Source organism: Heteronotia binoei, chromosome 1 (assembly GCF_032191835.1).
Source record: "Heteronotia binoei isolate CCM8104 ecotype False Entrance Well chromosome 1, APGP_CSIRO_Hbin_v1, whole genome shotgun sequence".
NCBI classification, from domain to species: Eukaryota; Metazoa; Chordata; class Lepidosauria; order Squamata; family Gekkonidae; genus Heteronotia; species Heteronotia binoei.
This window is the reverse complement of record NC_083223.1, coordinates 23,064,536-23,080,579: the sequence shown is the minus strand read 5'-3', so window position 1 is coordinate 23,080,579 and position 16,044 is coordinate 23,064,536. Positions and strand designations below refer to the sequence as shown.

Genomic DNA, 16,044 nt, shown 5'->3' with positions numbered 1-16,044 from the left:
GCGAGCAGCGGAGAGGATCCCATCGACTTCTTCCAGGCTGAGTAGGTCGAAGTGATCCAGTATCAAACCCGAAGACAGGCACAGAGCTTCAAGTTCACTCACTGTTTCCAAAGTGGTAGGCAGGTCTTGGCGGAGCAATGAGATTTTATCTGCAAAGTATTTCGCAAATGCCTCACAGCCAATCTCTAATATTTGGTTTGCCTTGTGGCAATGTTATAAGGTCTCCAATTATTCTAAACAATTGTGCTGGGCGCGAATTTGCAGATGCAATCTTGGTTGCAAAGTAATTCTTCTTTGCAGCCTTGACTGCCATCTCATAAGACTTCATAAACGTTCTATAGGATGTTCTCATTGCTTCGTCCCGAGTATGTCTCCACTGCCTCTCTAGTCGTCTGAGCCCTTGTTTCAGCTGGCGCAATTCCAAGGTGTACCATGGGGCCAGCCTCACACGAGGGCGCAGAGGGCGCCGAGGTGCTATTTCGTCGATGGCCCTGGATAGCTGGCCTTGCCAGGTCTCCACCAGGCCATCGAGGGAATTGCTAGTGGGCCAAGGATCCCTCAGGGCCATTTGGAACCGTTCCGGGTCCATCAGGCCCCGAGGGCGAGCCAAAATAGGCTCTCCGCCCATACAGGGTTGGGGCGGTGTCCCCACACGGGCCTTAAGGGCTAGGTGATCTGACCATGGAACCGCTTCTGCAGCGATATCGTTCACCAAAATCCCGGACGCAAAGATCAGGTCTAGTGTGTGCCTGGCCTGATGCGTGGGAGTCGTAACAAATTGAGAGAGTCCCAGTGTCGCCATGGAAGACACTAGGTCCATCGCCTGAGTGGAGGCCGTGTCGTCAGCATGGACGTTGAAGTCACCCAGGACCATAAGCCCCGGCAACTACAATGCCCAGCCTGCCACTGCCTCCAATAGTGACGGTAAGGCGTTGGCTGGTGCGTTAGGCAGACGGTACACCAGCCAAACTGCCAACCCCTCTCCAACATCCCACGCCAGACCGGTGCATTCAGTACCATCAATCTTTAGGTCCAGGAGAGCCCGAAAGGAGTAACCCTCCCGTATGAGTAGCGCTACCCCTCCCCCCCGTCCGCTGATCCGTGATTGGTGGAAGACCGAGTATCCCGGGGGGGACATTTGGGAGAGAGCTACTGTCTCCCCGTCCCTCACCCAGGTCTCGGTCACGCAAGCCAGGTCCACATCCTGCTGGAGCAAAAACTCCCTCAGGGTCGCGGTCTTGTTATTTATGGACCTGGCGTTGCATAACACCAATGACAGAGGCAAGCAATTCCTCTTGGTCCCACTACCTGCCACCGTTGGGATGGGAAGTAGACTGGAAGGTGGCCGAGCCCCATTTTGTCTCTGTCTCCTTCCTTTGTAATTCTGTCTACTCCCACCGTCATATCTTCCCCTCCCCAGGAGCACTGGAATCCCTTGGCCGAGCATATGCACCTGCCCAAGTTAAGATTCTCCGGTATCACTCCCCGATTTATCTCCACCTGCCGTTCTAGCTTACCCCCTTCATCAACCCCTCCGGTTTTTCTACAAAACTACCCCTGCTTAAGTGTATGCTTCACTTTCTCATTGAAGTGAATGTGACTTAAATGTGCACCTCTGAATAGGTGCAACATGTGTACCTCTGAATATCTCAATCTCAAGGTTTTTACTCTGGACCAGGCTGTACAATATATACAAGCCTGTGCACCTTTCCTTAATGAAATCCAGCCATCTGTGGCTGCAGTCTTGAGCAGAGCTCTGATGGAGGAGAGGGGACAATTCAGCCTTTTCCCCATGGGCCAGTGTTTTGATCTTGCAGACATAGGTACTTACAGGACTGTTGCCCCCCACTCCAAAGGGGTCCCTTCTCCAAGACAAGTGAATCCCTTCTAAGTGTTGCTTACAAGAAGGTCGCTAGGGCAAGCTTGTGGTTGCTGCAACACCCTGTGTTATTTGCCTATGAGAACAGCATAAAAAATGGAAAGAGTACATAATCCGTTCTTTTGTTCTTTATTCTCTGTTAATAACATTTAATTCCCCTACTAATATATGCCCATATTGTTTTGTTGTCAAAGGGGAAGGATTGTCATGTTGTAATTCCAGTTTGACAGTCGTTGTTTCAAATAGGAAATGTTTCCATCATAAGGTATTCAAGAATATCAGATAATTGTATTAAATGTAATAAAGTTCCCTGTCTCTAGAGGGGTTTGTTTTCCTCCTTTTGTGTTGTTACTTTAGAAGATGAAACAACATTTTTGTTCAATAGGAAACCAGCATCATCCTTGCTCATTTGAGGCCGTTTCTGGTAGCTTACTGATAGTCATTCATATCTAAATGCAGTAGTCACTTTGAAATGCAAATTGTTAACGAAAAATAGCATATGGTGGAGGTAAGTACTTTTTTTTCAAATCGTTTACACTTTAGGGATGTGAGCATAGCAAAAATTATTCTTTGGAAAGATATCATGGGCCTATGACACATTGAAGCTTGAACTAATCAAGGCTTCTCTGCCAGCATATATGCATATCCATATCAAGGCCCCAGTGCTGAAAACATGCGGATTAGCATAGTAATTTAACTGCCCCCCGCTAATCAACTAAAGCAAGCAGATGATGCGTGCATGATGCATTTGTAAAGGCACTCTTTCAGAACCCCAAATACACCAGGTAGTTGACCGTGTATTTTATGTTAATTCTAATAAACGGAGAAAGTGAGACAGATGCTGAAGTGCTGCTAGCCTTTGCATGTAAGATTTTGACGTGACAAGAACCACTTCACAATGAGATCTCTCCTGTGAGATGCAGAATCCCATTAAGTGGCTGATTCATGCTCTGGCTGACCAGTCTGTTATGCTCCAAGTAAAATATCAGTGGCAGAGAAATAAAAAGCATTGCATAAATATGTGGGCTTTTTTTAAAAAAAAAATCCTGATCGGAAGGAAGCTCACTTCCGAAAAGAAGTGCTTTGTCAAAGCTTTGTGATGGATGGAGGAGACAATCATTGGACATCATTAAAAAGTAACTTTGGTGTTATGATAATAATGTTGGTCTTTTTAATGGGATGGATATAGTGCGTATACATATAAAGAAGAGATTGGATTTATACCCTGTCCTTCGCTCAGAGTGGTTTACAATCTCCTTTCCCTTCCCCTCCCCGCAGCAAGCACCCTGTGAGGTAGGTGAGGCTGAGAGAGCTCTTTTGAGAACGGCGCAAAAGTAAAGTAAAGCTAGAAGGTAACTGTAAACATCACCTGGTAGCATGTTCTAGCCCAAGGTTATCGCTAGTGCAGGTTCTAGAAATTATTTTGTTATGCAAGATTATCTGAGGTTGCTACACAGATGAAACAATTGATACAGGTGAATGGATCCCATCACCTGTTCCCATGTGATTCCTGTACAATTTCAGATGGCCACTGTTAATTGATCCTGCCCTGGTTTTTACTGTGGAGGGTTGCAGTGAGATCAGTAGGACCCTCCTCCAATCCTGCACTCGTGTTTTGGGCAAAGGGAATGAACCAAAATGCTTGTACATAAGTGTACCTGGGAAGCACTATTCCTTTGATTCCTCTTCGTGCTGTAGACCCCCATATCACATCCCAGGGTGTTCCCAAGGGCTCCCTGATCCTTAGGTGAAGCTTTTCAGGGGGCAAATACTATACAAAGAAGAAGACTATACTTGGGCTGATCATGAGAAGGAGGGCAGGAGGGTTTCATCAGTGCTTAGTCCTTGTTGTGGCCCCTTACATAGGCAGGGAAATGCTATTCACCACTTTGGGATCCAGCAGTAATTTTTCTCCAGGTCAGTGTTGCCAGGGACCCTGAAGTTTTTTCCCCCCTTATTTTTGCCATATTCTAGCCTTGGAGCAGGGGTCACTGGGTATGTGTGTAAGGGGGAAGTACTTCTGAATTTCCTGCATTGTGCAGGAGGTTAGACGGGATGACTCTGGAGGTTCCTTCCAACTGTATGCTTCTAAGAAATATGTAGCAAAAATCTCTTTTGCAAACTTGCTTGGTTTGCAGAACAGTTAGATCCAAGCCTGTGTTGTTGGACACTGGCTTTAGCAAAGGCAGTATGCATGTATTGATTCATATCCTGACTTATCTCTTTAGACTCTAGGTGGCTAACAAGCTAATAACAAGTTGCAAACACACTTCATCAATAGGATAAAAAAATCTGCATATTTACCAATTAAAGCGTCTGAGATTTTTTTGAAGGCTGCTCTATATCAGCAGGTTGCAGTAGTCCAATTTGGATTTCAAGGTAGCATAGACCTGCATGGCTAGGTCACCAAAGTAAGGGGTCATCTTACAAGAAGAAGGAGCTCATAGCGATATCAGCAACCTGTTACCCAACAACAAGACCAGGTCCAAGAGTACCTCCAGGCTGTTAAGTTGAGCTACCAAAGGAAACTTATCCCCATCTAGGTAGCTCAACACCAGCCCAACACAACTGTCTTCCCAACTAATACCACTTCCATCTTGTCTGGACTAAGCTTCAATGCATTTACTCTTAGACCTTTGACTACAGCCTCAAAATACTGGCCCAGGACCTTCACAGCTGCTTCCAGAGGCTTGGATAGTGATATATAAAGCTGGGTGTTGTCCACATACTGGTGACAACCCACTTTGAAGCTCTGAATGATCCAGAGCAAAGGTTTAATATAAAGGTTAAAGAGCCTTGGGAATCAGGTCCCAACCAGTGTTCCCTCTAAGCTGAGTTAGCGTGAGCTAGCTCACAGATTTTTAGCCTCCAGCTCACACAATTTTGTCTTTGCTCAGGAAGGATGACCCCAAAACACAATAATTTATGCCTTAGCTCACAACTTTAATGCCAGTAGCTCACAAAGTAGAATTTTTGCTCACAAGACTCTGCAGCTTAGAGGGAACATTGGTCCCAATTGTCTCTTCCATGGAAATTCTGTTTCCTGCCAATAAGGAAAGAACAAAACCAATGGAAGGCTGTCTTTTTTGTTTTATCCCAAACACTAATTGCAGTATATCCACCAAAATATTATGGTTGACTGTTTCAAATGCTGCTGATAGTTGTAGCCAGAGATCAACCCAAGCCAGTGATCCTGTTTCAGTCCCCAAGTGTGACCTGAAGCCAGTCAGAAATTGACCAGGGGCAGATACTCCATCCAGAAATGTTTGAAGCTGCTCTGCCACAGCCTACTCAGTCATCTTGCTCAAGAGGGGAACACAGATCAACAATTGACTGCATCCCACTTATCCAAAGAGGTCTAATCACAACTTCTTTCAGACCTGTTAGTAAGCGGGACATGCTAATAATCTTCCCCAGGGGAGTTTCCATTTCCTTTCTTCATGATTTCAATAACCAGGATGGTCATTGATCCAGTTTGCAGAAAGTGGGCTTCACAATTCCAAACACTCCATCAGCATTCTATCTGAGGAAGGGAGTGTGCACATGAAAGCTCACACCCTGAATAAAACTTGTTTGGTTTTAAAGGTGCCATTGGACTGTAACTTTGTTCAACAACAGTTGGACACCAGCCTGAAACTCCATGAAATGCTGGCAAGAGATAAACAGTATTCCTTTATCCTTGATAGCCAAAATATACATAAATATGAACAGTTCAATGAGCTCTGCTTTATAAATGGGGAAAATTTGACTTGGATAGCTATAGTTATTTGGTGGTTAATATGATAATCTCATAGGATCTCATTTTTAGGAGTAGTAATGGTTATATTAATCTTTTTGAATATTCTCAAATGAGAAGCTTTTCCAAAATAAACAAGTGGTTTTCTACCAAAGAATATTTCTGAATTTGAGTGCCTTCTTAATCAAATTCAAAAACTTAAAACAGCAAGGCCGTATAATATATTATTGAATGTAAACTTAGCCTAGAGGTTCTTTTCAACTTAGGTGGAATAAGAAGCTTGGCAAAGAGCTTGATGTCAGGATTTGGCCCTTTACCTTTGCGTTTGAGTCTTCTTTCACTTGAGTCTTTCTTTTAAGGAAAACCTTGTAAAGATGACCCATCAGCTTTATCCTACCTCAAAAATCATAGCAAAGATTAACAACTCATGTTCAGGTGCCTTTTTGTAAGGCTTTGTCATCTGACATATACAGTTGTGGTGCTCTTGGATGAAAAATGATTGTGTGAGGATTACTGAATTGATCAGTATTGGTCTTGGTAGAGAAATTCCTAGGATTGCAGAATTACTTTTGCTTAATTATGCAGCTATATTTCAGCCTGTTCTTTTAAATTTAATCATGGTGGCTAGACTTCTCTACCCAAGATACTGGAAATCAAATTTGATCCTTTGGTACTTTTTACCACATATGGTAGTCTTGTAAAAAAAAGAAAATAGCAAATATTAGAAAGAAATACACACAGAATTTTTTTTAAAGAACATAAAATTTGCTGTGTGACCAGAGAATTCTACCAGTGAACACGGGACAATGCATGAATTGTTTAGATACATGTCATCTGCAGCAAAAGTAGTATTTGCAGCAAAGTGGAAAATTGAAGGTTGTCCAGCTCTTGAAAATTGGATAGACAAAATGCAATAATATGCAGTTATGGCAAAACTGACAAATTACATTAATTGAAGACTGAAAGATGAATTTGAGAACAATTGGCAAACTGTTCATGCTTACTGTAATTAATCTTTGTAATATATTTGAATGGTTTATTTTATAAATGACATTTTATATTAAATCTTAAGAATATTATATTTTTATAATTTTATTACAGCAAACTGTTATGTTAAAATTATATACAAAGTTAATGAGAAGTTACCCATGTTTTATTTTTATTATATCATTGATAAGATAAGATAAGATAAGATAAGATAACAATGAAAACATATTATGGGAAAATGGTAGAATATTCTAGGGAGGTTGTTATCAAACTACCATGTCATACATTTTTTATACTTTTTCATCAAGGATTGTCCTTAGTATCTGCAAATATTGGCATCTGTATTCTGTTCTTACTATTTTATTTTTCTTTCTTTTCCTCCTACCTCCTTTTTAAATTCTGTATCCTTATTAAAAGTTTTTTTTTTTAATTAAAAAAAAATCAACCCCCAAGGTTCATGAATGGGTTGGCTACATCAAGGGTACTTCTACCATGATGAAACTTACTTTTTTTTTAAAGGACAATGTTCACAACAATTTAAAACTATTTGGGCTGATGTGATATGATAGCTCATATTCAAACATCTGTGTAATTCTAGTTTTATTATTTAGAAGTATTGTTTTAGGGTATTGTAGCTTTAATTTAGGAGGTTCTTTTGGTTTGCTTTGTTAATCTCTTTTTTTGTTTGTCTTAATATTTCAGTTCACCCCTTTGAGTGAATGATGCTCTGTTTTTTGTTTTTTTTAAAGACTGCAGAGAAAAAAAACTGCCAATTTTTACCCTGTGTCTTCTGTTGACAATAATAGAAGCACAAGGCCAGAGTTTTGAGTTGAGTGGCATCTTTAAGAACATTGATTCTGGGTTTAAGCTTTCGTGCACCCCCCTGAATTGATCTTAATGAAAGCAAAAGTTATTATTATGTTCTGGGAGATTAATGCTTTGCTGTATCCACAGAGATTTCTGAATGTTAATTTATTTTCCACTTTCAGTAACATTCCATCTTTTCTTTTTAGGGAATGTGACTACTAGCACTTCTGTGTCTCAGATGACGAGTGGCATCAGTCTTGTTTCCTTCAACAGTCGTCCTGATGGGATGCATCAGAGATCCTACTCTGTTTCCAGTGCTGACCAGTGGAGTGAAGTGACTGTCATTGCAAACTCAGGCATCAGTAGTGGTAAGAAATGCCTTTCTCTCAGTTAACAAGGCCAGGTAACAAAGAGAGATGAGAATCATGGCAAAACATTCTGTTGTCAGAAAGGCTTCTGGAGTACGTCTTACAGTTGCACCCCAAAGGAAGATGCATAACATGGAAGTCAGAAAATCATTGGTTATTTGATTTAGTCTCATGCACAGTAGTTATGTAGAGGGAGTAAAAAAAAAATCATGTTTGAGAAAAGGCGGTGTAGAAGATAAAGGTGAGTTTTGGAGAGGGAGGCTTAAACATACGTTTTCAGAAAAAAATGAAGGTTACGAGTTTGGACAAGAATTTAGGATGTGGACCACTGGATAGCCCTTATTGTGCTCCAACCAGAAATCTGTCTCCTTCCATTCCTCCCACCAGTCAAAAATGCATTTGTTTTTGTCCATAACCTCAAATGTCTTTTTGCTTCTACCAGCTAAAGTTAAGCCCCCTTCTGCCAAGTGATAAAATCACGGGGCAGTGTTTTTTTATGTTTGCAGCCTACTCTATCCAGAAGTCTCAGGGGATATGAATTTGTCAAAAGCTTATGTTAAAAACAAAATCCTGCTTGACATTTTAGTAAACTTGGTGTTTATGTGCAGAAGGACAGATCCAAAATTGGACCAAAGGGTAAGACATGAGGGGGCGGGCCCCTGTGGCCCAATTTATATCCAATTTAAGCAGGAAGATCTTTGTTGATTAAAAATACAATGGTGCATCACCCTATCTTGGCAGTCCCTATGCTACACATGCACTATTTAGTGATTTTGAAGAGTCCTCAGCAGTTGTTCATTCGTTTTCCCCACAAAAGCTTAAATCAGGTTCCAAACATAAACTTTTCATATACATTAAAAACACTTTTGGGTTTGCAAATGGGGAACACACACTGGAGCTTGAAGATGTGTTGTACAAACTACTATACCTAAAAAAAAAAGGCAGTAGAACATCAGACATGCCCTGGACCAATATTCCCTCTAAGCTGCAGTCTTGTGAGCATCTACTTTATGAACAAGTGGTATTAAAGTTGTGAGCTACTGTGTAAATTAGTGTGTTCTGGGGTCATCCTTCCTGAGCTAAGACAAAAATGTGTGAGCTAGCTCACACTAACTCAGCTTAGGAAACACTGCCCTGTACCCTTCCGGTTCATGCTCCAGCAGCCTCTTTGTTTTCTTTAAAACAAGGAGGGGCCCAAGGGTCAAGGTATTCAGTTCTATGATCAACAAATGCAGACTGGAATGAATCACACTGCTATACATGAGTGTCCAACAGGGAATAACACCCCTAGGGAACATTTTGTGAACTGCACAGGTGCTTCATCAGTAGTAGGACAGTGCTTTCCAGGAGGAGAGAGGTAGGTTGTTTACAATTTATTAGACCCTGCAGAATTTTACATTTGCCTCTGAATCCCTCCTGCCTTTAGGAGTTCTCTGTGTGGCATAGTGTGTGTGGTCTTCTGCCCTGGCTTGCTGATCAAGGATAGGGAATTTGACTTGCCATGAAGTTCCTTTCTGGTCACCAAGAGGCTGAGCCTGATCCTGCACATTCTTAATTCCTCCAAGTGTGTACTGAGGATGCTGTTGTCATCCCTGCTCTGAGTTTTTCTTTTGTTCATTCCAGTTTGCTTGTTAGATTAAAAATGTTTTGTAGTTTTGCCCGCGGTGGAGTTAAGTCTTGGGCCAGACAGGGAAGGCCAGTAGATTTCCCCTTGCATTCAACATTCATATATATCACTGACTTATGGTGACCCCATAGGGTTTTCAGGACAAGAGACATTCAGAGTCGGTTTGCTGTTGCCTGCCTCTGCGTCACAACCCTGGTATTCTTTGTAGGTCTCCCATCCATATACTAGCCAGGGTCGACCTTGCTTAGCTTCTGAGATCTGAGGAGATTGGGCTAACCTGGGCTACTCCTCGTATATACCCTGTCTTTCCCCCCAGTGAGGAACCGAAGCAATTTACATTATTTTCTTTTTCTTCATTTTATCCACACCTATAGCAACTCCCTGAGGTAGGTTAGGCTTGAGAACAGTATGACTGACCCAAGGTCACCCAGTAAGCTTCAAAGGCAGACCCAGAACCTAGAGTCCTCATTAGAATCCAATTATCCATTTTAAATGCTTCCGAACCTTGCTTGTACAGCACTGTCAAGCTAAATAACAGCATTTTCTTTCCAACACAGCTTTTCAAAAGGATCTCACACCTCCACCCCAGAAAACCCTTTCATAAATAGGCAATAACTACTGTTGTTTCCTTATGTACATTACCCCCCCCCCCCTTCTGTTGCCTTCAAGTGATTGTTCCTGTCTGACTGCCAGCTGGACTTTCCCCCCTCTTTCTCCTTTTACTGCTTTCCCCATCTCTCCAGCTCCCAAGCAGTTTCATTATTTGTTTTGTTTTTATTTCAGCCTGCTCACAACACACCCCTGTCACTTGGCGCTGGGTACATGGGCACAGCCTGCTCTGGCCATCACTGGGGAGCCCCTGCTTCCTAATGGTGCCCAGTTCTCCCCGCCCCCCTTTAACTTCCCTCATCCACCCTCCTTTCTTTTCCCAGCATCCTCTCTGTCCACCTTCTGACTCTAAACCCCCAAATCCCATTCACTGCCCCCCATTCATTGTCTGCTTCTGCTGCTCCATCACTTAAACAGCCATCTCCCTCCACAGACATGCTGCCAAAGAGTGCACTGTCACTCCCTCAGGCTATGAGTTCTCAACAAAATGTGGCTCTACCCCTCTGACACTGACCTGTGGCAGCTGCATTTTCAATCATCTGTAGTTTATCTTTTTTTTTATAGACTACCTTTCCCTCTGCCCATGGTGGCTTACAGTGTATAAGGATACGTACTTAAAAGCACAGCTGAAACACTTAAAATAACATACATCACCAGGGCTTTTTTTTGTAGAAAAAGCCCAGCAGGGATTCATTTGCATATTAGGCCACACCCCCTGACATCACCATTGTTTCACACAGAACTTTTTTGTAGAAAAGTCCAGTGAGAACTCATTTGCATATTAGGCCACACCGCTTGACACCAAGCCAGCTGAAAATGCGTTCCTGCTCAAAAAAAGCCCTGTACGTCACATTAAAATTGCATTTCATGTTCCAAACACGTTTTAAGGCAACCACACAAGCAGCACATTGGATTAATATAATCAATATAATTCAGAGGTCAGCAGAGCAGATGTGACTGTGACCAGATCATTTGCTATCCGGCCTTGGCTGATAGCAAGGCTCTTGTGACCACTGCTGCTCCCTGCATGTACAGGTACAGGATCCAGATCCAAGAACACAGCGAAGCTGCAAAACTGAGTTTTCTGGGGAGAAGTTAAGCTTCAGTTTATTTTTGCCCTCCCCCTCAAAGTTATCATTGGTTCCAAACACTTTTGAAGCATCTCCACAGCTTTCATATACAGGACAGAGTTGGGGGCCATCTGCATACTAGCAACACCACCAATCCCTAGACAGTCATAAGAACACAAGAAGAATCTTTCTGGATCACATAGTGACCAAGCAGTTCCTCTGGAGTTCCAACAACAGGACGTAGAGCCCATGGCCTTCTCCTGATGTTGCTTCCTGGTTTAAGAATCATAGAATTGGAAGGGACCTCCAGGATCATCTAGTCCAATCCCTGCACAATGCAGGAAATTCACAAATACCTCCCCCCACGCCCCCTGTGACCGCCCTGTTCCATGCCCAGAAGATGGCAAAAAATCTCCAGGATCTCTGGCCACACTGGTCTGGAGAAAACTGCTTCCTGATCCCAAAGTGGTGATTAGCATTTCCCTGGGCCACAAGTACTAAGCACCGATGCAACTCTTCCTGCCCTTCAAGTACTTGTGCTTTTTTGGTAACTCAAATATTAATACTGCACAAGTCATTTCTTTATATGTGGACTTTTTAATGGCGTAATAAAACTATGTCACGGTAGAGAAGCTTAATTCAGCCTGGGCACACTTTTCCAGGGCTCCCTGAACCGAGATCCTGTAAGTGTTCACCCATGACCGTTTTTTTGGAAAAGCATTCTCCAGTGTCTTCACTATTCATAGACCCTGGGCTGGGGAGATGAGGATTTTTATCTTTGTGGAGGTGGGAGATCATTTTGTGAGGACTCCTTGTGCTCCACACTCCAAGATTCATCAGCTAAGAACACTGGACAGAGCCAGTGTGAATCAGCCGGAGTTAGAGAGAGATCAAAATACAAACAGGACAGACAGGATGAAGTGGGTAGAACGCATTCATTCCCGCTGAGAAAGAGGTTTGTTGTTCTTTGTAAAATTCCAACTTCTTTAAGTTGCTTTCGAGGGTGAAATGGAGAAAGCCTTGGTTCAGACACAACATGAAACTAGGATTTCTTTTAACAATGGTAGGCAACACTAAGATCTAGCTCACTGGCAGTCGTTCAGATCCTAACTTGTTTTTTTAAAAGAACGCTGCATTCCCTCATTGCATTCCCTCTTGCCTCATAGAGAGCTGGCTGCTTTCCCAGCATGCAGTGTAGTGAGGGGTAGCATCTGGGAGCAAACCAAGACTAAGCCAAGATTTCTGTGTTTGTATGTCATGGGAAGCCATAGCGGGATGTGGTGGAAAGTGCTATCAAGTGCAGATGACTTATGGCAATCTCATAGGGTTTTCAAGGCAAGAGACATTTGGAGGTGGTTTGTCATTGCCTGCCTCTGTGTCACCACTCATCATCACAACCCTTGATGGACTCCCATCCAGATGTTATCCAGGGCTGACCCTGGTTAGCTTCCAAGATTGGGATAGCCTAGGCCAGCCAGGTGAAGGTGAAACCATAGCTAACCTTGCTTAATAAGGAAAGGAAAGGTCCCCTGTGCAAGCAACAGTCGTTTCCAACTCTGGGGTGACGCTGATTTCACAATGTTTTCATGGCAGACCTTTTTACGGGGTGGTTTGCTATTGCCTTCTCCTGTCATTACACTCCACCCCCCCCCCCCCCCCCCCAGCAAGCTGGGTACTCATTTTACCGACCTCGGAAGGATGGAAGACTGAGTCAACCTTGAACTGGCTACCTGAACCAGCTTCCGCTGGAATCGAACTCAGGTCGTGAGCAGAGGATTCCGACTGCAATACTTCAGCTTTACCACTCTGCGCCATGGGGCTCTTAATTTATTGCTTAATAAATGTGGTTTGAAATCCTGATTTGACTTTTGTTTCTGATCTGGGGAGTGTTTTGGGTCAGTTGAGATATCCCTGAGCCAACTGAAAACAACTAATTTCAGAATTAATTTTGGCTTGGATATATCCAAATACACACCCCTATTTCTGACACGCTTAAGTGCTACATCGCATTGGTTTTCTGTTGTCTCATATTGTGTTTCTGTCTTATTGGCAAGAACACATTAAAAGATCTTTTTTTAAATTTTCATCCTCTATTCCTACCCAATGAAGGGGTTTGAATTTGAGAGCGATAAAAAGATAATCCATGTAAAAGCAGCAGGGGGTATCCATTTGGATTTAAATGCCAACATGCTGGAGAATATGTCTGCTTATTGTTGCATGCTTTTGTTGTAGACAAAATAACATATTGAGATTCATTTTTCCTCTGCACCTTTATAACATTACAATTAATACTTTATATGGCTCTGTTGAAGTTTTCAAAGTCATCACATCGAGACCCTTGGTTCCCTGCAGCTTGTGTCTTTTACACAACTGGGAACATTCCCTAATTAGATAAATTACTTTGTAGAGGGCAGCACTACAAAACAGGAGGTGCTGGTTAAATTAAAAGGGGGAAAAATAGAAAAATCCATTCCATGGAATGCCCCACTGCTTTATGACTATTACAGTTGTAAGGTTTTACATTTAAGTACCTGAGGTTTAAAATTAAATGTCTAATATAATTTGGCACAGGAACATGAAGTCTGTGACTGTCCTTAGAGAATACAGACAGTTCTGTTGACTGTTTCAAATTGCCGTGTGCTTGAGAGTGAGAAAATCATACAACTGGATCACTTTTTAGTTAAATGCCAGATGCTGTTCAACACAGATTAATGCAATTGCATGTTGAGCTTTGAATTTCTTACTTAAACTGTTTCGGTACTGCATGAAAAATACCTTTTTTACCTTCTACTTATCCCTTCTGAGTGTTTGACAGAAGTAATTTTTGCTGCAAGAGAATAAAAACTGGAAGTAGTAAATCTTCGCCAAGGAATCTCTTGTGCAGATTCTTTATGGAGCACAATTGATCTGCCCGTCGGCACCTGATGTAGTTTCAACTGTTTATCACCCTAATGGTGGCAGTGAGACAGTGGACACGGGCTCACGAATGGCTGTGAATGAACTTGGTTTCTGTAGTTAGTGATGAAGCCGCTTTGCGTTATTGATAGATTCGGAACAATTACCGCAGCAGTAACTGTTGGCTGAGAGGTCATGTTGTATCTGAGATGGAGGCATACACTTCCATTCGTTTGAATCATTGGCTGTGGTGCTTATCTCTGACTTTACACTCCTGTGTGATCATAGGGTCACAGCCCCTGGAGATCCATTTATTACTGTTGTTGTTTTTGGCTTCAGCGAGAACATTTGTGCATGCTTCACATGGTCATTTGGCACTGTAATCCTTCCAAGAGCTTCCCCGTTCCTTGTTATTTCTCTTCTCTGCACCTATCCCCCAAATGGAAAAAAATGATTTCCCCCCCTAATTATTTCCCCCCACACGCTTGCTTGATTGTTGCATGCGTATATTTCATGTGTTCGAAAATAATGACGTAATGTAGCAACATTAATCTCAGAAGCAGGTTTTGCAGGACACGAGCTGTGTGGCTGCCGCTTCTGCACCGTTGCTTCTGATGCTGTGTTCTTGAGATGCAGAGCAGCCCCAGAGGGATGCAAGAAGGGGTTGCTCTTTTCCTAGAAGCTCACAGCCCTGGCATGTATTCCCCTCCTTGGGTTCCAGCGATATGCAACCATGTGGAGGCAGCAGCCATAGGAATGGAAATGCAGAACTGGAGTCCTGGGATTCCTGAGAGTGAGGGGAAAGTGGTCCATGGCCTGATACAGGATGTTTGCACTGTTCTTAATTTGTTGCATGGTAGTTTTCATTTGGTGTACATTACAGCAATGTCTTAAAGATGCTTTTTCCCCATCATGTCACAATTGATGTATGACGACCCTGTATGTTTTCAAGGCGGGAGACATTCAGAGGAGGTTTGCCATTGCCGGTCTCCATGTCATGACCCTGGTATTCCTTGGAGGCGTCTCATCCAAATACTGACCAGAGTCATCCCTGCTTAGCTTCCAGGATCTGTCGAGATCAGGCTAGCCTGGGCCATCCAGGTCAAGGTGTCCCAAAGATACAAAACAGGAAAGTGTGCAATTGTTATTACAATCCACTGAGGAATAGCAATTCCCCCAATTATATTCCTCCCTCCTCACCCTTTTGACTCTGCATTCCCTTGTAAACACAGAGGAAACCATGGGTGCTGGGTGAGGGTGGGGGATGAAATAAATCTTTATTTTAAAAAAATCAAAATGGGACAGAATAAGAAGATCCTGTTTGGCTTTGCCTTCAAGAGCATTTTGGTTGTGAGTGGTCAGTAAGTATGCTGTATTGTTCCCTAAGGCTCCAGAAAGTTTTGCTATGAGTCCTGAAATGAACCTCTTTTTAGTGAAAATTACTTTCCTGTGGCATTTCTTGGTCTTTTATCCAACAGTGTGAACAATTTTTTTGTTAGGGTTTGTAGAGTCTTTCGGGATCAAGTGCCGTGTTCTACTGGAGAAAGTTTTCCTTCCAGACGTTTCGTTCTCAGCTGCGGAGAACATCCTCAGTGGCGTTGCAGCCGGAGCAGGCGCTCAGACCTTCTTGGCTGCTGTGCATTTGCTGTGCTGTGCATTTGCACAGCAGCCAAGAAGGTCTGAGCGCCTGCTCCGGCTGCAACGCCACTGAGGATGTTCTCCGCAGCTGAGAACGAAACGTCTGGAAGGAAAACTTTCTCCAGTAGAACACGGCACTTGATCCCGAAAGACTCTACAAACCCTAATGATGTTACCAGCCATGAAAAACCTGAAATCTTTGATAATTTTTTTGTTGCTTGTAAGAGCTGCATTCCCAGCAGGTGTTGCCCTGGAAGCCAGATACATGGGTATGGTCCACTCTTTAGGGCAAGAGCCCAGGATGACATGCATCCCTGTAAGGCCATGTGAAGTGTTCTGGATCTGGGCCATACTTGTTTTGACAGATATTTATCTCCAAACAGTTTAGTTCAGGGGTGTCAAATTCATTTGTTAGGAGGGCCGGATCT

General features: G+C 42.9%; 1 protein-coding gene across 5 annotated transcripts in view; it reads left to right on the top strand.

Annotated features, from left to right (window-relative positions):
• AGAP1 (ArfGAP with GTPase domain, ankyrin repeat and PH domain 1) overlaps positions 1–16,044 on the top strand; it is a 505,789-nt gene that overhangs the window by 312,617 nt on the left and 177,128 nt on the right. For all 5 annotated transcript variants that reach the window (XM_060232474.1, XM_060232501.1, XM_060232465.1 and 2 more), the window contains one exon: positions 7,616–7,777. In XM_060232474.1, coding sequence (XP_060088457.1) covers positions 7,616–7,777 — 162 coding nt within the window. The remainder of the gene's footprint in view (positions 1–7,615; positions 7,778–16,044) is intronic.